We start from the raw sequence: 24,328 nt of genomic DNA, 5'->3' as shown, positions 1-24,328 counted from the left end.
TTAGTCTAGGAAGCTATCAAGAGTAAGCTTATAAAAGTAAGCTTCAAAATATTAAAATATCTTAATGCAAATGCTTGAAATGTTACGTATTCAAGAAAGTGTTATAACAGGGTAAATTTCTGTCTACTTTCTATTAACAGAGAGACAATATTATGCTACCTTGCATCTGCTGCATTATCAGGGCACGCTGCAGCATGGGATTCGGGTTAAGGAGTGACGGCTGACTGGTTGGACGTAGGTTTAGCTGTTGCTGTTGTGGCAGCTGATGTTGCTGCTGTTGAGGGTGGTGGTGTTGGTGCTGGTGCTGTTGCATGGCTCTACAATGAGAATTAATCATATTAAAAAACAAAAATATTTCCCCAACAAAGACATTCATGGGATTGAAATAAAAATGTAACAGACATGGATTTTCCAACACACCATAAGTGATACCAACAATTTTAATCTTTAATAAGTCTAGTAACAATTCATTGCAGTATTGTGTTACACACCATCTGTTTACGTGTTAATAATGGTTCTAGAATTCCAATTCTCTAGTGGGACTTATTTTGCTCAGGTTTCCTTGTGGTATTTCCCACTCTAATTTAAGCATTTAAATGGCATGAATCCTTTTGGGGTTCTTATCGTATTTTGACAGCAGGGCTGGATGTAAACAATATCAGGAAATTTGCATGTGAAGTTGTTGTCAATACATCAGAACATTTTCAGAATACAGTTCAGCTTCCCAGTATGTAACCATCTTTACACCATGCCTCAAAACATACAGCTAAACACAACATTAATATTTTGTCAATCTCCCTCCAACAGCTGAATCTGACAATCCTGAATTAAGATGAAAGGTCCTTGACCCATCATGAATAACTTGGGGATTTAAAATACAGAATTTCAAAACTGGTGCCCATCAGGTCAAATTCCTGTCTATACTAAGGGGCTGCAAATTCAGTAGTTCATGCATTGCTTGCTTTCTTTCTATTCTTGCCTTACTAGATGTTATTTGTGTTGTTTTTATTCATGTGCAACATGTCCTAACAACAGCACCATTTTCTTTTGGCATAGAACTATATAGCAAAGAAACGGGCTCTTGGGCACACGATTTTGAGCTAAACATGTTGCCAAATTAAACTAATCCTTTCTGCCCTTGGTCCATATACCTCCATTCCTTGCACATTCATGTGTTTATCCAAAAGTTTCTTAAATGCCCCATCGTATCTGCTGTCACTACCAGCTCTGGCAGCACACTCCAGACTCCTATCACTCACTGTGTTAAAAACATTACCCCTCACATATCCTTTGAACTTTCCCCCTTTCACCTTAAATGAATGCATCCTCGTTTTAGACATTTAAACTCTGGGGAAAAGGTTCTAACCGTCAACCTATGCATCTCAATTTTACAGGCTTCTATCAAGTCTCCCCTCAGCCTTCGCCATTCCAGAGAAGACAATCCAAGTTTTTCTAGCCCCTCCTTACAGCTCATACCCTCCAATCCAAGCAACATTCTGGTAAACCTTTTCTGCACCCTCTTCAAAGCCTCCACATCCTTCCTATAATGTGGCAACCATAATTGAATGCAATACTCCAAATGGGATCCAAACAAAGTCTTACAAAACCGCAACTTGACATCCTGACTCTTGTACTTAATTCTCTGACCAATAAAAGCAAGCATGCCATACACCTTTACATGGCCACTTTCAGTGAGCAATGGACTTGAATACCAAGTTCCCTCTGTACATCAATGCTGTTCAGGGTCCTGGCATTTATTATATTTTTCCTTAACATTTGATGTCCCACCATTTCAGATGTTAAAGGCTGCTCTAAATTCTGTGTCATACAATCCTATTCTCCACAATCAGGTGATGAAGGAGCAGCACTCCGAAAGCTAGTGCTTCCAAATAAACCTGTTAGACTATAATTTGGTGTTATGTGATTTTTAACACTACTATTTGGCAGAGTTTGCTGTACACAATTTGGCTCCCACAGTTCTTTCTTTATTATAGTGACAACATTTCAAGATATACTTTGTTGGTTGTAAAGAGTCCCAGGTTTTTAGATTACTTACAGTGTGGAAACAGGCCCTTCGGCCCAACGTCCACACCACCCCGCCGAAGCGCAACCCACCCATACTCCTACATTTACCCCTTACCTAACACTATGGGCAATTTAGCATGGCCAATTCACCTGATCTGCACATCTTTGGACTGTGGGAGGAAACCGGAGCACCCAGAGGAAATCCACGCAGACATGGGGAGAATGTGCAAACTCCACACAGTCAGTCACCTGAGGCGGGAATTGAACCTGGGTCTCTGGCGCTGTGAGGCAGCAGTGCTAACCACTGTGCCACCGTGCCGCCCTACATTTATGAAAATGATGTAAAACGCAAGGTTTTTCTCCATTCTTCAACATTAGATTCTTGGTGCAATGTACTTGTGATAACTGTTCCGTGCATTGGAATCAAAGGAAAGGTCTTAAAAACTTGTTTTAAAAAGCGTAACAAATAGAGACCTAGCACATCAGTCACTGCTGATTTACTGCAGACCCCAGCAATTGGTTATCCATCAGCAGAAACCAGAGAGCAATATAGCAAACTACCCTTTCAATGAAACATAAATTTTTAATGTGACAAGACAGATGCTGAGTGACTTTCTCTTACAGCTGAAGCACCTGAACTAGTAGAAGGCAAAGTCTCAGGATAAAGGTTTGATCATTTAGGGCTGAAAGACAAATTTCTTCACCCACAGGATGATGAAACTTTTAGAGCTGGTATACTCTCCATTAAGTATATGCATAGAGTTTTGGACTAAGAAAATCATGGGATACCAGAGTTGGTCGCCAATTAAAACAAGTACTTAAAGCTGTATTTCCAGTATTTACTTCATCAACATGAGCTGCATGCAATTTAAACATGCAAAGATTCTGCTATCTTAAACAGCAAAGAATCTGTTGACATACCAGCATGCATGAAATGTTATTCGTTTCAACAGTAATAATGTAGAGAACCAATTCTGTTACAGGTTGTAAATAGTAGACTTTCTTCACTTATCCACATTAGATTCCAATCCTCAAATGCCTCTATTTTAAAATTCTAATCCTTCTGTCAAAATTTCTCCATGGCTTCACACCTGTCCACATCTGTAACTCTCTCCCAGTTCAAACATTTAAGTTTCTCTAAATTCACCTAACTAAACCTCTAACTTTAAACACCTTTAAACTCCAGAACTCCTCCTCTAAAAGTTTCCATTTCTCTCACATTCCCATCCCCAATACCAACTCTGCAACATTTTTTAAAAAAATGTTATTCATCCTATTTCTCTTTGGAACAGTGATAACCTTTATTTGAATGTATTGTCATGCAGCATCTTAGGATACATTTCAAGTTGATGCCTCTAAAAGTTTCCATTTCTCTCACATTCCCATCCCCAATACCAACTCTGCAACATTTTTTTTAAAAATGTTATTCATCCTATTTCTCTTTGGAACAGTGATAACCTTTATTTGAACGTATTGTCATGCAGCATCTTAGGGATACATTTCAAGTTGATGCTGTGGTTTCCTGAGGAATTTAGTTTGATGGGCTGAATGGCCTTTTATCTTTGCTTTGTGCCTTTAACTCGTTCGGACTTGAAAACTGCTTGTAAACCACTTGACTCTGATGACAGCACTCTTTGCTTCAAGCCAGCAAGCAGTTTTCAAGTTTCAATGAAGAGCATTATCATAAATTTCAGACACAGAGTCATTGAGAAGTACAGCATGGAAACAGACCCTTCGGTCCAACTCATCCAGGCCGACCAGATATATAACCTAATCGAGTCCCATTTGCCAGCACTTTGCCCAGATCCCTCTAAACCATTCCTATTCATATACCCATCCAGATACACTAACTTTAGAGTGACAGTGAGATTTGCATACAGGAATTGGACATAATCATGTCAGGTTAGGTCAAACTCTAAAACAAATGTTTCAAACAGATGGGCTTATGGGCCAAGAAATGGCAGATGGAGTTTCATTTAGATAAATGCGAGGCAAGACAATTTGGTAAGGCAAACCAGGGCAAGACTTATACAGTTAATGTTAGGACCTGGGGAGTATTGCCAAACAAAGAGACTTTGGGTGTAGGTGCATAGTTCCTTGAAAGTGGATTCGCAGGTAGACAGGGTTTGAAGGCAGCACTTGCCTCCATTGGTCATAACATTGAGTTTCAGAGTTGAGATGTAATGTTGCAGCTGTACAGGACATTGGAGAGACCACTTTTGGAATACAGCACACAATTATGGTCTCCCTTCTATAGGGAGGATGTTGTTAAACCTGAGAAGGTGTAAAAAGGATTTACAAGGGTGTTTCCAGGATTGGAGGATTTGAGCAAGAGGAGAGGCTGAATAGGCTGGAGCTTTTATCATCTAGAACATTGAAGACTAAGGATGGACTTTGTAAAAGGTTTATAAAATCATGAAGAGTATGGGTACAGTGAATAGACAAAGTCTTTTTCCTACAATAAGGGGAGTCCAAAACTAGAGGACATAGGTTTAAGGTGAGAGGGGAAAGATTTAAAAAGGACCTGAGGGATAACTTCCTCACATAGAGGATGGTGAATGTAGGGAACAAGCTGCCAGAGGAAGTGGTGGAGAGAAGCACCCTGAAGAAGGGTTACACCCAAAAGATTGACTTCTCCATCTCCTGATGCTGCCTGGCTTGCTGTGTTCTTCCAGCCTCCTGCCTGTCTGTAGAGAAAGTGATGGAGACAGGTACAATTACAATAATTAAAAGGCATCTGGATGGGATATGAATAGGAAGGTTCTATATGAGCCAAATGCTGGCAAATGGTACAGTCAGATTAGGATGTCTGGTCAGTGCAGATGAGTAGGGCTGAAGGGTCTGTTTCCGAGCGTATGACTATAAATGCAAAAGGTGTACGATACATCAATTTAACAGTTTCTTGCACAGAGTCATAGAGTCAGAGATGTACAGTATGGAAACAGACCTTTCGGTCCAACCCGACCAGATATCCCAACCCAATCTAGTCCCACCTGCCAGCACCCGGCCCAAATCCCTCCAAACCCTTCCTATTCATATACCCATCCAAATGCCTCTTAAATGTTGCAATTGTACCAGCCTCCACCACATCCTCTGGCAGCTCATTCCATACACGTACCACCCTCTGCATGAAAAAGCTGCTCCATAGGTCTCTTTTATATCTTTCCCCTCTCACCCTAAACCTACGCCCTCTAGTTCTGGATTCCCCGACCACAGGGAAAAAAACTTTGTCTATTACCTACCCCGACCACAGGGAAAAAAACTTTGTCTATTACCTATCCATGCCCCTCATAATTTTGTAAACCTCTATAAGGTTACCACGCAGCCTCCGATGCTCCAGGGAAAACAGCCCCAGCCTGTTCAGCCTCTCCCTAAAACTCAAATCCTCCAACCCTGGCAACATCCTTTTAAATCTTTTCTGAACCCTTTCAAGTTTCACAACATCTTTCCGATAGGAAGGGGACCAGAATTGCATGCAATATTCCAACAGTGGCCTAACCAATGTCCTGTACAGCAACATGACCTCCCAACTCCTGTACTCAATACTCTGACCAATAAAGGAAAGCATACCAAACGCCTTCTTCACTATCATATCTACCTGCAACTCCACTTTCAAGGAGCTATGAACCTGCACTCCAAGGTCTCTTTGTTCAGCAACACAGCATGGGACCTTACCATTAAGTACTACTAAGATTTGCTTTCCCAAAATGCAGCACCTCGCATTTATCTGAACTAAACTCCATCTGCCACTTCTCAGCCCATTGGCCCATCTAGTCAAGATCCTGTTGTAATCTAAGATAACCTTCTTCGCTGTCCACTAACCTCCAATTTTGGTGTCATCTGCAAACTTACTAACTGTACCTCTTATGCTCGCATCCAAATCATTTATGTAAATGACAAAAAAGTAGAGGACCCTGCACCGATCATTGTGGCACTCCATTGGTCACAGGCCTGTAGTCTGAAAAACCCTCCACCACCACCCTCTGTCTTCTACCTTTGAGCCAGTTCTGTATCTAAATGGCTAGTTCTCCCTGTATTCCATGAGATTTAACCTTGCGAATCAGTCTCCCACGGGGAACTTTGTCAAACGCCTTACTGAAGTCCATATAGATCACATCTACCGCTCTGCCTTCATCAATCCTCTTTGTTACTTCCTCAAAAAACTCAATCAAGTTTGTGAGACATGATTTCCCACGCACAAAGCCATGTTGACTATCCCTAATCAGTCCATGCCTTTCCAAATATACGTACATCCTGTCCCTCAGGATTCCCTCCAACAACTTGCCCACCGACATCAGGCTCACCGGTCTATAGTTCCCTGGCTTGTCCTTACCACCCTTCTTAAACAGTGGCACCATGTTTGCCAACCTCCAGTTTTCCGGCACCTCACCTCAATGATACAAATATCTCAGCAAGAGGCCCAGCAATCACTTCTCTAGCTTCCCAAAGAGTTCTTGGGTACACCTGATCAGGTCCTGGGAATTTATCCACCTGTATGCATTTCAAGACATCCAGCACTTGCTCCTCTGTAATCTGGACATTTTGCAAGATGTCACCATATACTCCTACTTCCTTTATACTCTTCTAAGGATTCACTCGATCTATCCTGTCTATACCTTCCATATGCTTCATTCTTTTTCCGAACCAAACCCTCAATTTATTTTCTGAAGTATCATCCCAACATTTCCTCTAGGATCAGCTCTTATAAATGTCAGGTTAGGTTAAATTCCCAAAACATCTACAGATGTCATTAAACCTGTTAAGTACTTTCAGCACTGTTTTTCACTTACATTTCTACTTTATATTTCATAACCTCAGGGCACTAAAGCATTTTATAACTAACAAACACTAAAAGCACTCTGAAAGCTAGTGCTTCCAAATAAACCTATTGGACTATAATCTGGTGTTGTGTGATTTTGGTGCTGGAAAAGCACAGCAGTTCAGGAAAAATGAAGGGCTTTTATCTGAAACGTTGATTCCCCTGCTCCTCGGATGCTGCCTGACCTGCTGTGCCTTTCCAGCACCACATTCTCGTCTCTAATCTCCTGCATCTGCAGTCCTCGCTTTCGCCTAGTTGATTTTCAACTTTGTCCACCCCTGTCCAACGCGAGACCTCCAAATTACAACTAACGAAGGAAGTTTGAAGAGCAGTCACTGTTGCAATGTAGTTTACATGACAGCCAAAGTGCGATCAGCAAAATCCCGCATACTGTAATGTGATATTTTCTAATCAGTTTGGTTCAGAGGTGCTGGGATCCAGGGTTAGCTACATCACAAGAACCCCACAACAGCAATGTGATGAATGACTGGATAACGTGTCAGATGCTGTTGGCGAAGGGATAAATAGTGCCCCGGGAAACTGAGGGAAGAACTACCCTGTTCTTTTTCACAAAGTGCTGTCTGTGCGGGGTGGATCTTAACGTCTCATCTGAAAGGAAGCACCGCCAACAGTGTAGCACTCCCCTGGTTGAGTGTGTCAAGTTTGGACAGCAACACGGATAAGTGCAAGTGCCCATTCAGCTAAGGTTGTTCTGACATTTATTTTAAATGTAGCGCCAGACAAAAACCGCTTTCCCTCCCAGAAGCGGGCAAACAAAGTGAAAGCTGTCGTTAAAAAAAAAAATCTGATTTCAAACAGTTAGTAATTTAAATACATCACTTATAACTGTCTTTCAATGGCACGTTTCCTACCCCAGACCGTTTCCCCACCACAGCATATCCCGAATTCTGCCCCTTGTTCATGTGGAGATGATACGGGCCTAGTCTGATCCCCGGCCTGGGGTGAGAGCCTTACCGGTTGGAGCCTCCCTGGTGCGGGTGCGGGTGGCGGTGCTGCTGCCGCTGCTGGTGAATGAGCTGCTGGAGCTGAATGAGCTGCTGTTGGAAATGTTGCTGCTGTCGTTGTTGAGGAAACATCGCGCCGACCAAATCCTCTTCTTTTAAAATACGGTTTAAAACCTGACGATGGTTTCTATTGTTAACGGCGAGCAGAAATCCGTCGCCGCGACCGTTTTCATTCGCGGGAGAAGGAGGACCTGCGACTCGCGGCCGAAAGAGGGTTAAAAACTCCCAGCACAGCGCCGCTAGCGGCCGGGAGGGCCCGAATTCGTTGCCCGCATGAAAGATGGCGCTCTCCATGCTCATTGTCGCCAGGAATAAAGATGGCGGCCCCACCAATCTGCGTATTGCTGAATTGACCTGGAGCTGAAAGGTTCATTGGTCGTTTATACAGACGCTGGTAGACCTGCTGTGTGTTTCCATAATTTTCTGCACTTACTTCATTAAATTTCAGATTTCCAGCATTGGCAATATTTCATTTTTTGTTGTATATGGAGTGCTCATGGCATAAAGCAGAAACTTGGAGACACTCAGCAGGTCTGGTAGCATCTGTGGAGAGAAAGAGTTAACGTTTTGAGTCCAGTAACTGCGATTGCTGGATGTCTGAAATAAAAATAGTAAATGCCCAGACTAGTTGGCTGATTTGTTATTGGTGGTGAGAGAAAGAATAAATCCAGTGTCATTAAAAAACATTATCTGGTCATTATTACATAGCTGTTTGCAGAATCTAGCTGTACGCAAATGGTTGCCATGCAAAGAGTGCATCATCATCATCATTAGTATTAATCAATCATTTACTGGAATCGAGGGTAGGTTCAAATGAGTCCTGCTGATATCTGCCTAAGTCAATAAATGTTCACAAGTTTGCACCAGTATGATTTCCAGCTTTCCTCTACCACAGGCATCCAGAGTCTTGTGATAAGAGTATGATTGCTATTTTTTTTTTAATTTCAAGCTAGTAGCATGTTTGTTGGCCTATTATCCTGAAGGGGCTAAAAGTTAACTAGATCAATCTTTCCACAGCCTGATTTTAAAACTAATATGTGCCAAGAGGCAAGGCATCTGGGAATATTAAAGGAAATTGAATGGAGATTATGTCATGAGACAAGAAACATCAGATCATTAGCTGTACCAGAATCTAGGATGAGTAATTTTTAAGTTCAAAAGTCTTTGGGCTCAGTTTGAAGGAGACCTGACTAGGGTGAAAAGGATAATCTATGCTAGAAAAAAGGATACTGTTACGAACAGTTAAGAAACTAAGTTACCTCGGTGAAAGGGTGGTGTTTCTGGTTAGAATACTGACAATGATTAAAAGATTGGGAAAACTCTAAGTTCTATTGTGAGAAGTCAAGGAAAAAAGCTTCATAGCTCACAGGACTGGAACTGAGAAGAAGCAACTCAGTAAATTTGATGGGGAGGGAAACTTTCTCTGGATTTTAATTAGCGACTTTTGAAAAGATTTGTAGCTCAGGTTCTGGATGTAAGCTTGCTTGCTGAGCTGGTTCATTTTTCAGACATTTCATTACTAGGTGGCACAGTGGGTAGCACTGCAGCCTCCCAGCGCCAGCAACCCAGGTTCGATTCCAGCCTCGGATGACTGTCTGTGTGGAGTTTGCACATTCTTCCTGTGTCTTTGTGGGTTTCCTTCAGGGGCTCCGGTTTCCTCCCACAGTCCAAAGATATGCAGGTTAGGTAAATTGCCCACGGTAAATTGCCCACAGTGTTAGGTGCATTAGTCAGAGGGAAGTGGATCTGGGTGGGTCACTCTTCTGAGGGTCGGTGTAAACTTGTTGGGCCGAAGGGCCTGTTTTCACACTGTAGGGAAACCAATCATGGACTAAGAAAACTAGGTAACATTTTCAGTGAGCCTCCAGATGAAGCCTCCAGGTGTAGCCTGCTTTCTATTTATGTGTTTGGGTTTCCGGTGTTGGTGATGTCATTTCCTATGGTGATGTCATTTCCTGGTCTTTTTCTCAGGGAGTGATAAATGGGATTCATGTCAATGTGTTTGTTGATAGAGTACTGATTGGAATGCCATGCTTCTAGGAATCTTTGAGGAGACTGAGGACTACAGATGCTGGAGTTCAGAGCTGAAAATGTGTTGCTGGAAAAGCGCAGCAGGTCAAAGAAGGGCTCATGCCCGAAATGTCGATTCTCCTGCTCCTTGGATGCTGCCTGACCTGCTGCTGTTGCTGGAAAAGCGCTCGATTCTCCTGCTCCTTGGATTCTGCCTGATCTGCTGCACTTTTCCAGCAACACATTCTGAGTTCTAGGAATTTTTGTTTGGCTTGTCCAAACAGAGGATGTGTTGTCCCAGTCAAAGTGGTGTTGTTCCTCATCCATATGTATGGATACTAATGAGAGTAGGTCATGTTTTTTTGTGGCTAGTTGATGTTCATGTATCCTGGTGGCTAGTTTTCTGCCTGATTTTTCAATGTAGTGTTTGTCTTCGAACAAGTCAGAGACATGCATGAGAATTCCTAGAAGCATGGCATTCCAACCGGAACTCTATCAACGAACACATTGACTTGGATCCCATTTATCACCCCCTGAGAAAAAGAACTGGAAATGACATCACCAACCCAAGGAAACCCAAACACGTAAATAGAAAATGGGCTACACCACCAGTGCTTCATCTGGAGGATCACTGAAGATACTTGCCTACTTGCGGAGCGATTCAGGGAGCACCTCTGGGCCACCCGGACGAACCAACCCAACCAACCTGTGGCACAGCATTTCAACTCCCCCTCCCACTCCACCGAGGATATGCAGGTCATTGGACTCATCCACCGCCAAACCACAACAACCCGACGGTCGGAGGAGGAGCGTCTTATCTTCCGACTGGGAACCCTCCAACCGCAGGGGATGAACTTGGACTTCACCAGTTTCTTCATCCCCCCTCCCCCCACCTTGTCTCAGCCGGATCCTTCCAGCCCGGCACCGCCTTCCTGACCTGCAGTCTTCTTCTTGACCTCTCCGCCTCCACCCTACTCCGACCTATCACCCTCACCTTGACCTCTTTCCACCTATCACATTTCCAACTCCCCTCCTCCAAGTCCCTCCTCCCTACCTTTTATCTTCTCCTGCTGAACACTCTCTGCTCATTCCTGAAGAAGGGCCTGTGCCCGAAACGTCGAATCTCCTGTTCCCTGGATGCTGCCTGACCTGCTGTGCTGTTCCAGCAATAAAGTTTCAACAACAATCACTGAAGATATTACCTAGTACGGTGATGAAACATCTGAAAACAAACCTTCCAGCTCAGCGAGCAAACCTGCATCCAGGATTTTAATTAATTGAGAAGACTTGGTATTGAGAACTAGATGGTACTTTGAAAAATTTCAAAACACACAGCACAACAAACTGCTATATTTAGATGTCTTTGTTTTGGTTTATTTATTTTTATCTCTTTTATGTGTAATAAATTACTGTTTTCAAACAAAACCTGCAGTCTTGTGTTTATTTTAGTGAAAGACCACCTTTTTTAAAAAAAACTATCAATCCAGATTTTACTCTGAATCTGACTTGTCCCACAATAACTAACTGGGATTATAAAAAAACCACACATTTTTATTTTATTTTTGATTGTGGACTAAAATTTTTTAAAAACTTTGTTTTAAAACCAACAACTGTGGAAGGAAATTATGTACTTTCAAAAGCAAGTTACTGTAACTCAGTTATCTTAACACAGTAGGGAGAAGAGATGCATCTTCACCCAGTACAAGTGTTTGTTTGCAAAGTGAATTTAGCTAGCAACAGATTGTTCATTCAGACCAGTTGAGGTCATCAGTTTGACAATAGCTCTGTGACCGGATCCTGGGCAGCTGAAAGTTGCCATGCGTGCAGTGTACAAGAGCAGAATGTCTCCAGACTGGAAGAAGCAGGCTCTGTCCCTACAGCTATTCAATGAAAACCAACCAAGGCCTGGTTAAACATAATTATTTTCTCCTGACAGTTGCAATGACTTGTTGCCTTTAACCAGTAATGCAAAGTCTTTACAAAGACTGTATCAATTGCCATATGCCTCCTGTCATAAAGTGAAAGAAACCGAAGAAAAAGATCAGACAGTAGACTGTCTTTAGAAGAAGGTATCCTCACTGAGGCTTGGGGACTGGTGCTTTTGATTTTCCCAGGATCTTTTTTTCCAGATTTAACACCAATGTATTTTTCTGGGGGTCTGGCCATTGTTTTTTTTTAACTTGAATCCATCAGTCAGGTAAATTGGGAACGGTACAGACTTTGATTAAATCTTATGATACTCTGGGGAATAATGAGGCTCAATCATCAGCACACCATCCCAAGTGGGATGTAACAATTAATATGCTATGTACCCTTAATTAAGTCACTAACATCATGGTTTAGAAGAGATTTAGGATATCCTGAGATTGTGAAAAATGCTGTATAAATTTACATTTTGGAAGATATATACAGATGTATGAAAGAAGGGCTTTGAATAGATAATCCTTTGCCTAGCACAGACAATATTCCTATTTATATTTACCCAAACATATAAGTTAGATGCAGTCATATGCCATTCAGGCTGAGGGACTAAACAATCTTCTCTTGTTCCTAGTTTATATGCATAAACGGGCCATACTGTGTGCAACAGCCATTAGAAGGAATGTAATGCCTGGAAGTGTGATGGACACAGGTTCAGTTGAGGCATTCAAGAGAGCACCTGATGATTATTTGGTGAAGAATAATGTTCAAAGATATGCAAAAGAGCAGAAGATTGACACTAGGTAATAATGTGGATTTGAGGAGTTGGTGCTGACACGATGGGCTGAATAGCCTCCACCTGTGCCATAATTTTTCTGTCTTTTGACCCTTAAACATTTGTCTAAGCTATCTAATAACAACACAGTGAGTTAGGGAGATAAAGTAACTGAAATAATTTCATCTTGTGTACAGAAAGAATATCAATTTGTCAAGATTTTTGTTGTATAAGCCTTGTTAGTTGCATAACAAACCAGTGAAGATAGGTATCTGTACATTAGGAATGAATACCAATAAAGAATATTGCTGGGAAAAATAAGTATTTTGGGTGTTTATGGTTTTCGAATGTTTTCTAGTTTTTTTTCTCTGTTGTGTAATAAATTTTACATTTTTTATTGAAGATACATTGGCAACTTTTGGTGATTAACACTACAGTAACAGAATTGTGGACATAAGAAACAGAAACGGAAATTGCTGGAGAAACTCAGCAAGCCTGGCAGCATCTGTGAAGAGAAAGCAGAGTTAATGTTTCAAGTCCAGTGACCTTCCTTCAGAGGCGACAGTTGCTGCCTCTCCTGCTGAGTGTCTCCAACAATTTCTGTTTTGTGTTTCTGTTATCCAGCATTTGTAGTTCTTCATTTTTTTAAAAAAAGGCATGGTTCATCAATCCAGATGTTACTCTGGAATCTGACTTGTCCAGTATTACCATGAACAGGAGTCTAAGGAAGCACCAATCTACCCAAAGGGTGACAGTGAGGACAACCAATGAAATCCACTCACCTGCCCTTTCTGTGTTGCTTGACAGTTTTCTACTTATATCATACCCACAAGTGAATCATACCATCTAAGGAGTGCATTCCAGAACCTGTCCCTTCCCATGTCACTTTTTTTGACAAAAGTAGAAGCATGTTTATTTCTAAATTTAAGAAACAGAAGGTTTCTTTAAGGCAATTTTTAAAGCACTGAGTAGGTATTGATGAACCAATACTCAGCCTCAATAGAAGCGTGGCTTGGGGCAGGATGTTGGCCCCATTGATTAACACCGCTGCCTCATAACAGCCAGGGACCCTGGTTTAATTCCAGTCTTTGGGTGACTGTGCATGTGTGTGTGGAGTTTGTGCTGGGGGTTGGGGTTCCTCTCACAGACCAAAGATGTGTACTTTAGACGCATTGGCCATGATAAATGCGAGGTTTCAGGGACAGGTTGGGGTGCTCTTAAGTTCGGTACAGGCTCATGGTACGTCTAATGGGCCGAATGGCCTCTTTCCGCATTGTTGGGATTCCATGAAGTAAGATTAATCAACAATGGATCCAGAGACCAGAAATTTATCACGTGTGCTTTTATATTAGTTAGTTATGGTTATGGTTCCTGAAGGACTCATGCTCGAAACGTCGATTCTCCTGCTCCTTGGATGCTGCCTGACCTGCTGCGCTTTTCCAGCAACACATTTTCAGCTCTGATCTCCAGCATCTGCAGTCCTCACTTTCTCCTCTTAGTTATGGTTAAGTTTGGTAATGTTTAAAATTTGTTTTGGGTTTAACTGTGGACTCAAAATGGCGGCACCCACCATTTCCAGAAACAAAGATCGTATTAACTACAACATAGTAAAACGCGTTAAAGTACTGGCGACAATAATGTACTCTAACTCTCTTAATTTGTTACGTCTAAGAGCAAACCGATCGATCACAGATCATCGCAAAAAAGCTGCGGCTGATTCGTTGTTTACGACGGAATAAAAGTGCAGAGACAGCCCACAAACAAACATGGAGGCCGCGAGGATGGAGACAAACATCTGCCAGTAACAAAAATGACGCCGCCAGCAGCGACCATATTCGACGGTCTGCCAGTAAGAAGCATGGCGACGATACATTTGGGGCCGATAGATGGCAGAAATAGTGCTGGCGCGTCTTGCCAGTGTTAAAAATGGCGGACATCGAGCAGGCGCGTCTGGCCAGTGTTAAAAATGGCGGGAATAGAGTGGGCGCGTCTGGCCAGTGTTAAAGATGGCAGATAGCGGCTCAGTGTGCGGATGATGGAAATCTGAATTAAAAATTAAAACCACTGTGTAATTCGGCGCTTCCAAATAAACCTGTTAAACTATAACCTGGTGTTGTGTGATGTTTTTAACTTTGTATACCCCAGTTCAACACCAAATAATGTGTAACTCGCGGCTGTACAGTTGACGAGATCAGCATCACTTTTAAATATGGCAAAAGCTGGATTTTACAAACAAAATGCGAGAAATATTTGAGCGATCTGACGAAAACTTGTGGAAGTGAAACGTTAATTCTGTGTATCTTTTCATTATTTCCATTTTTGTTTATTTCCGACTTCCAGTATTAGGAATTCAGTTGCGTAAGCAACGCCAGCATTAAAGATGGCGAAGTGGTGATACAAAGTTAAAAATCAGACAACACCAGGTTATAGTCCAACAGGTTTAATTGGAAGCACACTAGCTTTCGGAGCTTCCAGTTAAACCTGTCGGACTATAACCTGGTGTTGTGTGATTTTTAACTTTGTACACCCCAGTCCAACACTGGCATCTCCAAGTGGTGACAAGCACGGAAGATCCTTTGCCTACATACACAGTCATACCTGGCGGCTGATGCCTGTTCGCCAATAGTAAAGATGGCGGCGATCATTATAAGTGGTGACTGAAGGATGGTGTGCCAGTAACAAATATGGCGGTGGACATTCGGTTAGCGACGGCGCGAAAGCGTGTCTTTTTACCGGTGGAGGTCGGTAAACATCTGGTATCACCGGGCGACACTATCACTACCGACACCGGTTTCATGAGGTAAAACTAACTCAAAAATGAGGTAACGTGCTGTTTTAAAACGTGGCAGCGGTACCCAGAGGCGAGGAAATCCATGTGTGTAGACTGTGCACCTTCGGCCTATAGATTGATCTCATTTTATCAACGTTCAGTGACTGAAAACCGTTCAAATTCGGATTTCCTTAAATAGAATTAGATGGCCACTATTAATTCAGCCTCGACACCAGACATCCAAGTGATATTTGGGAAACTCAGCAGGTTTCTCCAAGCATCTATGGAGAGAGATCCAATATGACCATTGCTTCATAATGTAAAACGTTAACTTTTTCTCTCCACAGATGCTGCCAGACCTGCTGAGTTTCTCCAGCATTTTGTCTTTGTTCCAGATTTCCAATATCCGCAGATTTTGACTTTTATTCTTATTTACCACGCCTGTGAGTAACTGAGCAGGTCGATGTAGATGTAATGGGCCAAATGGCCCCTTTCCATACTGTAGTGATTGTAGGAAACTTTAGTTTTGAGGTTTTGACCATCAGCAATTGATACTGGTAAACCTGCCATAGCCATTCTACAACCTCAAAAGCAAATTTGTCTTAATGACGCAGGAGCAGTGATTCCAAATAAACCTGTTGGACTATTACCTGGTGTTGTGTGGTTTTTAACTTTTAAAACTAAGGACGCTGCAGAATATATAAAGCAAAAAGAAATGTTAGTTTGTAAACTTCCAGTTTAGGTATCAGGAAAGACAAAACAGACAGAAGGTTAATTGTATTGGACTCGAAATGTGAACTCTTACTCTCTACCAAGTTTTACCAGCACTTTTTATTTCTGAATTCCAACATTCACAGTGGATGCAAGAGTATCATCATCTAGTGCCAATCTCCTGCTTTTTCCCAATTCTTGCACATTACTTTATCTAAATGACCATCCTGTGCCCTCTTGAATGCTTCAATTGAACTTGCTGCCTCCACATTCCCAAACAGTACGTTCCATGCTCTGATTACACGCTGTGTGAAAACCTCTTTTCCTCACTTTGTTCTTGTTTCTTTCGTAGGTCACTTGAAATCTATGCTTTCTTGTTCTTGTTCCTTTCAAAAATGGGAACAGTTTCTTCTTATCTACCCTCTTCAGCCTGCTCTTGATTTCAAAAACCTCTACCAAATCTCATTTCAGCTGCTTTCTCTCCAAGGAAAATAGTTCCAAAGTCTCCAGTCTGTCCTTGTTACTGATGCTCCTCATCCATGGAAGTGTTCTTGCAAACTGCTTATCCATTCTCTCTAATGCGTTCATATCCTTCCTAAAGTGGTACCCAACTAAGATCTAACAAGTGTCTTATATACATTAACAGAGTTTGGATAGATAGATAGTTATAAGGGTGACTTAGTTTCACCTTGAGTTGGCATTCTTTGATTGTTGATATTTTAACACTTGCTGCAATACAAAATAAATGCAATTATTAATAAAATAATTGGCACAGTTGTCAGCACTGCTGCTGCTTAGCGACATAGACTCAATTCCAGCCTTGGGTAACTGTATGGAGTTTGCATGTTTGCTGCATGGGTTTCTGCCAGATGCTCCATATTCCTCCAACAGTCCAAAAAACATGTGGGGTTACTGGGATATGATGGGGGTGTGGGAATGTTCTTCAGAGGGTCGGTGTAGATGTAATGGGCCAAATGGCCCCTTTCCATACTGTAGTGATTGTAGGAAACTTTAGTTTTGAGGTTTTGACCATCAGCAATTGATACTGGTAAACCTGCCACAGCCATTCTACAACCTCAAAAGCGAATTTCCAATTGGAGTATCCTGCATTGTACACAATCTCAAAAGCGGTGGTGACATGCTTTTAATTGGTTTTGGTTTTTGACATGTGCTCAAGATTGTTTTTGCAAAAGTTTTTCAACTTTTTTTACAATTGCTATATTAGGAGATATGGAGAGGAAAATAGTCATCACAAGTCTTTACAGTATTGGCATCTGTGCTCTGATTTTTACTTGCACTTTGCCTGACATTTCTGAACACAGCATTTGGAGACTTGGAGAAAGTGAGGACTGCAGATGCTGGAGATCAGAGTTGAGAATGTGGCGCTGGAAAAGCGTAGCAGGTCAGGCAGCATCCAAGGAACAGGAGAATCGACGTTTCGAGCATATAAGCCTGACCTGCTGTGCTTTACCAGCACCATGCTCTCGATTTGGAGACTTGGCCCAAGGCTAACCTCTCGTAACCTTCCTTTTCAGGTAATACTGCTTGCTTCAACAAATCTATTAAGATGATTTTTTTTATTATGCACTGCCCTGTTAGCCAGCAGTGCACATTTTGGCCTTATTGCACCCATGCAACACTGTCAGTTGCTCAGGTACATCAATTCTTTTTGTGAAAACCACCAGAAAATAAACTAAGTTGCATCCAGAGTGTATTACCATAACTCAATTTTTAGTGTAACATTATACTCAATATCAATTCACCATGTGGCAAGTGACATATCCATTGGGAATCAGTGACCTAGAAAGTGTATGAGAGGGGTTTGTTTGATACAGAGAAGTTATCCTAAGTGGACATGATATTTAAAATCAAAGGAGGAGAAAGTGAGGACTGCGGATACTGGAGAGTCAAGTGCTGAAAAAAGCACATCAAGTCAGGCAGCATCTGAGGAACAACGAAGTCAATGTTTCAGGCATAACCCTTCTTCAGACTGACAGCCAGCCCTGAAGAAGAGTTATGCCCAAAACATCGACTCTCTCGCTCCTCACGTGCTGCCTGACTTTATGTGCTTTTTCAGTGCCACACGTTACCAACTCTTTAAAATTAACGCCATGGCAATTAGAAGTTAGGAAACACTAAATATAGCAGATGGTTGTCCAGCTAATAACTTTAAATCTGAGATTGATCCGTTTGTTCTAGCCAAAATATACAATGGTGACAGAAGTAGACAAAAAAATCAAATTCAGTGCTGAACGTTTTAGTTTTGAAAAGATTTCCATTAGCCTGCTTTGGGTGTGTAACTTTTTGGTGTACTTTCATTACAGTATATGTCTTGTCTTTTCCAGAGGTCATGGTACCTACATGGAAGATGACAAACTAATTGCATCAGTTGCTGGAGCTGTGGAAAGAGTGAACAAGTTGATATGTGTCAAGCCACTTCAAACCAGGCAAGTCCTGACATTTATTGTCTGTGCATTTGGTCATCAAGCAAAGAGCAAATCTTAAAACCGATTTTGATTCCCTTTCATAACCAGTGGTTGTATTAAAATCTGAAAGACGATGCCATTCGTGCCCCACCCCCATGATTCTTTCAATAGGGCTCATGTTTAAACATCTACCCAGCATTGCATCTACCCAATAATGTGGAAAATTGCTCAGGTATGATCTGTGCATAGAAAGCATGACAAACAGAACCAGGCCAATTACTGCCCAATCGGTCCGCTCTCGATCATTAGGAAAGTGATGGAAGGGGTCATCAACAGTGCTGTCAAACAGCACCTGCTCATTACTAACCTGCTCAGTGATGCCCAGCTTGGGTTCCACCAGGTCCACACAGCTCCTGACTTCATTATAGCCTTGGTTCAAACATGGATAAAAGAGCTGAACAGGTTTTGTGAAAATTTGTGCCTAGAAACCCTAGCCACTCCACCCTTTTTCAAAGACATCTCGGAAATGACTACAAGACTACTCGGATCTCTTGGCATTATGGTAGCCCACAAATCTAACAACACAGTAAAACAGCAGCTATTGACCTTAAAAGACCCCATACAGACAACAAGCAAAACAAGTGTCATTTACAAAATACCTTGCAAGAACTGTAACCAACACTACATTGGATAAACAGGCAGAAAACTAGCCACCAGAATACGTGAACATCAACTAGCCACAAAAAGATATGACCCGCTATCACTGGCACCCTTGCACACAGATGAGGAAGGACACCACTTTGACTACGACAACACATCCATCCCAGATAAGCCAAACAGATACACACACAAACAAGAATTCTTAGAAGCATAGCATTCCAACTCGAACTCTGTCAACAAACAGATCGATTTGGACCCCATCTACCGCCCTCTGAGAAAAAGACCAGGAAATGACATCACCAACTCAAGGAAACCTAAACACCGAAATAGAACATGGGTCATAACACCAGTGCTTCACTGGAGGCTCACTGATGATATTACTTCGTATGGTGATGAAATGTCTGAAAATGAACCTTCCAGCTTAGCGAGTAAACTTTCATCAAAGAGAGCTGAATTCCAGAAGTGAGGTGAGAGTGATAGCCCTTGATATCAAGGCTGCATTTGATCAAGTGTGGCATCAAGAAGCACTGGCAAAACTGTAATCAATGGGTATTTGGGGGCAAACTCTAGCGGTTGAAATCATATCTGCCACGTAGGAAGATGGTTGTGGTTGTTGGAGGTCAGTCATCTCAGCTCCAAGACATCTCTGCAGGAGTTCCTCAGGATGGTGTCCTAGGCCCAACTGTCTTCAATTGTTTCTTCAGTGACCTTCCTTACATTATAAAGTCAGAATCCTTGCTAATGATTGCGCAGTGTTCAGCACCATTTGTGACACCTCAGATACTGAAGTAGTCCATTATAGAATCCCCACAGTGTGAAAACAGGCCATTTGGCCCAATAAGTCCACACTGACTCTCCACAGAGTATCCCACTCAGACCAATTTCCCTACCCTATTACTATACATTTCCCATAAGTAATGCACCTAACTTACATACCCCTGAACACTGTGGGCAATTTAGCATAGCCATTTCACGTAACCTGTACATCTTTGGACTGTGGGGGGAAACTGAAGCACATGGAGGAAACCCACGCAGACATGGGTAGAACATGCAAACTCCACACACAGTCACCTGAGGCTGGAACTGAACCCGGATCCCTGACGCTATGAGGCAGTAATGCTAGCCACCTGAAGTCAACGTTCAAATATAACAAGATCTGGTCGATATCCAGGCTTGGGCTGACAAGTGGCAAGTAACTTTCATGCTACACAAATGCCAGGCTATGACCATCACCAATAAGAGACAATTTAACCATTGCCCCTTGACATTCAAATGTGTTACCATCATTGAATCTCCCACTATCAACATCGTGGAGGTTATCGTTGACTAGAAACTCATTGGACTCACCACACAAACATAGTTGCTATAGTAACAGGTCAGAGACTAGGAATACTGTAGCAAGTAACTCATTCCAATTCCCCCAAAGCCTATCCACCATCTACAAGGCACAAGTCAGGAGTGTGAGGCAATACTCCCTACTTGCCTGGATGACTGCAGTTCCAACAACACTCAAGAAGCTTGATATCATCCAGGACAAAGCAGCCTGCTTAATTGGTACCATATCTACAAGCATTCAATCCCTCCATCGCTGACACTCAGTAACAGCAGTGTGTACGATCTACAAGATGCATTGCAGAAATTCACCAAAGATCCTCAGACAGCACCTTCCAAACTGATGATCACTTCCACCTAGAAGAACAAGAGCAGCAGATATCTGGGAACACCACCACCTTCAAGTTTCCCTTAAGCCACCCATCATCCTGACTTGGAAATATATTGCTGTTCCTTCACTGTCACTAGGGCAATATCCTGGAATTCCCTTCCTATTGGCATTGTGGGTCGACTCAGAGAAACTTCAAGAAGGCAGCTCACAATCACTTTCTCAATGGACAGCTGGGGACAGCCAGTGACACCCACATCCCACAAATGAATAAATTACATTTTTAAAAAATCAGTGATAACATGGTGGCACCTCCAGCATTACAATACACTCACTGGACTGCCAGTGAATGGTGTGGAGGAGCCAGTGTTGGACAGCTACCTGATGAAGGAGCAGCACTCCGAAAGCTAGTGCTTCCAAATAAACCTGCTTAACATAGAATGGGTCAGTATAGAAGGATAGGGACTTGAGCCCACAATCTTCTAACTTGCAAGTGACATTGCTAGCTCAAGGCATATTACCAGTACAAAGCTTCTTTGGGGGCGATGGTCTATATACAGCTGTTTATGGGTGACTACCAGTACCAAATTTTGTTTTCACTAGTTTGGGATGCAGGATTTTTCTGGTGAGCTGAAAATTGAAACACTAAAGTTTCATCCAATTGACTACGAAAGCCATAAACCCATGGCTTTGTGACAATTTAGAAGAGCTTTGTATTTGAACCGGAAACATAAAATAACTATGATTACAAAACTTAGAACATCACAAGATGTTTCTCAGGAACATAATGAGAAACAATCTGCAACGAAGCCAAAGAAGAGGCTGTTAGAGCAGTGACAATATTTGATCTGAGAGAGAGATTATTTTAAGCAATTAATGAAACTGCAAATATCAAAATACATTTGGTTCACATTTATTGATCTGTTTTCTATCACTGTCATGTGCCAGCAGCAAAACAGTTGCTTTGATTGTGTTTTCACTTGTGGAGGTTCACTTCTGTTGTGACTAGTTTACTTTTAAATGTTCTTTGTTTTTCTAAATCTGACTGCATGGCTTTTTTTTTAAGCAACATCTTAAAAGAGGAGAATGGTAGAGAGGTTTCAGAAGGTAAATCTGGATTTGAAGGGCTAGATGGGTGAATGCATAGGCAGCATTGGTGGGACATAAGGAACAGGGGACTATCTGGTAGAATGTGGAATTCCTGGGCTGAAGTAGTTTAGAGTTAGGAAGGGGATTTAAACACAAAAAATGGAAGATTTAAGCTTTACATTGCAGTCAAAGCCAGTATATGTCGTCAAACACAGTCTATTGATTCTGTCAATTTGAATTCTTATTTCATTAGATATAACGGGGAAGTTGGGGATGTCGTTGTGGGCAGAATCACAGAGGTAAGTTTTTAAAATCGCCTGGTTTGTTTCAAGTTGCAGAGCTGGGGAGACAATAGAGAAGTGATCATGGCACTGCACTAGTAATTCCGAAGCCATATTAAGAATTTGGGGACGTAGGGGTATGGTTCAAATCCCACTTCAGCAAATAGTGGAATTTTTAAGTTAAGTGATAAATCCAGAAACTACCACCAAATGTTGCCATAACCCATCTGCCTCACTAATGTCCTTTCAGGAAAGAAACCTGGCCTACATCAATTTAGTAAGTTGACTCTTGACTGCCATCTGAAATGGCCCAGCAAGCCACTTGAGTCACAGGTAACAAATTGTCACTGACACCCACATCCTATGAAAGAATTAAGAAACGAAACTTAACATTTCAAACACACGTATCCTTTAATAAATTGAGAGAACTGCAGTACTGTTTTAGCGACTAGGAAGACAATTCACTTAAAACAGGACAAACAAAGTGTTTTTGGATGAAGCTAATCAATTGAAACTATCTGCATCGAGATACTAATTTGAAATTTTATGCACACATTTGACAATGAAATGAGTGGACCTTATTGCTGGAACTGTGATGTGCTGTGTATTTAATATGGCGATGGGATCTAGCAAAATCTGACCCTGGAAAATTGTTCCGCTTGGGGAAGAGATTTAAAAACAAGGGAATCACAACTAAGAAGAACATCCTGACGAAGTTTATTACTTTCAGTATACACAAGAATGACATTACAAGGCAAGGATGGTGACTTTAAACCAAAAAGAATGTATTGAAAGATGTAATAAGATTTAGAAAAATTGATTTTGTTGAGAATATATCTTATGTTGGAATATATCTTGTGTGACTGGGTCTAGTTTCTTTACTTTTGCACGCATATTTGTAATTGAACTCAACAGTCTTTGCCAGCCAGTAAGAAATTTGTGAAACACTTTTATTTTGTGAATTAGTAGACCCCAAGCTACCTCCACAAATTCCATGCATCCCTGCATATAATCTCTATTCCATTAACTGGCCTTCAGATTTATTTCTTTGAATCAAAGTTATGATGTTGTTTATCACAAAGAGAATGAAGTTTAAAAGCATAGAGTTTTTTACAGATATGTGGAATATTGGTGAGTATTAGTCGTATTATGGCTGAAAATGTGTTGCTGGAAAAGCGCAGCAGGTCAGGCAGCATCCAGGGAACAGGAGAATCGACGTTTCGGGCATAAACCCTTCTTCAGGAATGAGGAAAGTTTGTCCAGCAGGCTAAGATAAAAGGTAGGGAGGAGGGACTTGGGGGAGGGGAGTCGGAAATGCGATAGGTGGAAAGAGGTCAAGGTGAGGGTGATAGGTCAGACTGGGGTGGGGGCGGAGAGGTCAGGAAGAAGATTGCAGGTTAGGAAGGCGGTGCTGAGTTCGATGGATTTGACTAAGACAAGGTGGGGGAAGGGGAAATGAGGAAACTGGTGAAATCCGAGTTCATCCCTTGTGGTTGTGGTATTATCACTTAACTAATAATCCAGAAACCCAGACTAATGTTCTGGGGACCTGGATTCGAAACCCGCCACGGCTGAATTCAATAAAAAAAATCTGGAATTAAGAGTCGACTGATCACCATGAAACTATTGTCAATTGTCAGAAAAACCTATCTGGATCACTAATGTCCCTTGCGGGAAGGAAATCTGCCATCCTTATCTGATCTGGCCTATGTGTGACTTCAGAGCTACAGTAATGCGGTTGACTCTCAGCTGCCCTCTGAATTGGCCTAGCAATTTGTATTGATACAACTGAAAGTCGCTAGAAAGTCACAAAGAAATGAAACTGGACGGACCACCTGGCATCAAGCTTGGAACTGGAAAAGGTAGTGGCAAAAACACAAACAGCCCTGCCAACCATGCAGAGTCCTCCTTACCAACATCTGGAGGCTAGTGCTGAAATTGGGAGAGCTGTCTCACAGACGAGTCAAGCAACAGCCTGACATAATCATTCTTACTGAATCATACCTTACAGATAACACCCCAGATGCCACCTTTGCCATCCCTTGATATGTCCTATCCCACCGGCAGGACAGACCCAGCAGAGATGGCGGCACAGTGGGATACAGTCAGGAAGGAGTTGCTGTGGGAGTTCTTGGCATTGACTCTGTACTCCATGAA

At 42.0% G+C, this 24,328-nt stretch overlaps 2 protein-coding genes across 6 annotated transcripts in view; one reads left to right on the top strand and one right to left on the bottom strand.

Moving 5' to 3' along the window:
• The window catches only part of LOC122564982 (cip1-interacting zinc finger protein-like), a 69,359-nt gene extending 61,175 nt beyond the window's left edge, over window positions 1-8,184 (bottom strand). For all 3 annotated transcript variants that reach the window (XM_043720560.1, XM_043720561.1, XM_043720563.1), the window contains exons 1-2: window positions 7,820-8,184; window positions 160-317 (exon numbers count right to left, since the gene is read on the bottom strand). In XM_043720560.1, coding sequence (XP_043576495.1) covers window positions 160-317; window positions 7,820-8,169 — 508 coding nt within the window. In that variant the 5' untranslated portion in view covers window positions 8,170-8,184. The remainder of the gene's footprint in view (window positions 1-159; window positions 318-7,819) is intronic.
• A 6,910-nt stretch (window positions 8,185-15,094) lies between these two features.
• The window catches only part of exosc2 (exosome component 2), a 15,990-nt gene continuing 6,756 nt past the window's right edge, over window positions 15,095-24,328 (top strand). Inside the window, exons 1-3 of one of the 3 annotated variants that reach the window (XR_006316052.1) lie at window positions 15,095-15,374; window positions 18,401-18,502; window positions 22,144-22,189. Coding sequence is in view for 2 of the 3 variants with exons in the window: in XM_043720558.1 (XP_043576493.1) it covers window positions 15,259-15,374; window positions 18,401-18,502; window positions 22,144-22,189 (264 nt within the window). In the remaining variant the exon portion in view is untranslated. The remainder of the gene's footprint in view (window positions 15,375-18,400; window positions 18,503-22,143; window positions 22,190-24,328) is intronic. The other 2 variants (XM_043720558.1, XM_043720559.1) reach the window with 2 other exon arrangements.

Source organism: Chiloscyllium plagiosum, chromosome 30 (genome assembly GCF_004010195.1).
Source record: "Chiloscyllium plagiosum isolate BGI_BamShark_2017 chromosome 30, ASM401019v2, whole genome shotgun sequence".
Lineage (NCBI taxonomy): Eukaryota > Metazoa > Chordata > Chondrichthyes > Orectolobiformes > Hemiscylliidae > Chiloscyllium > Chiloscyllium plagiosum.
This window is presented reverse-complemented; position numbering and strand designations above follow the sequence as displayed.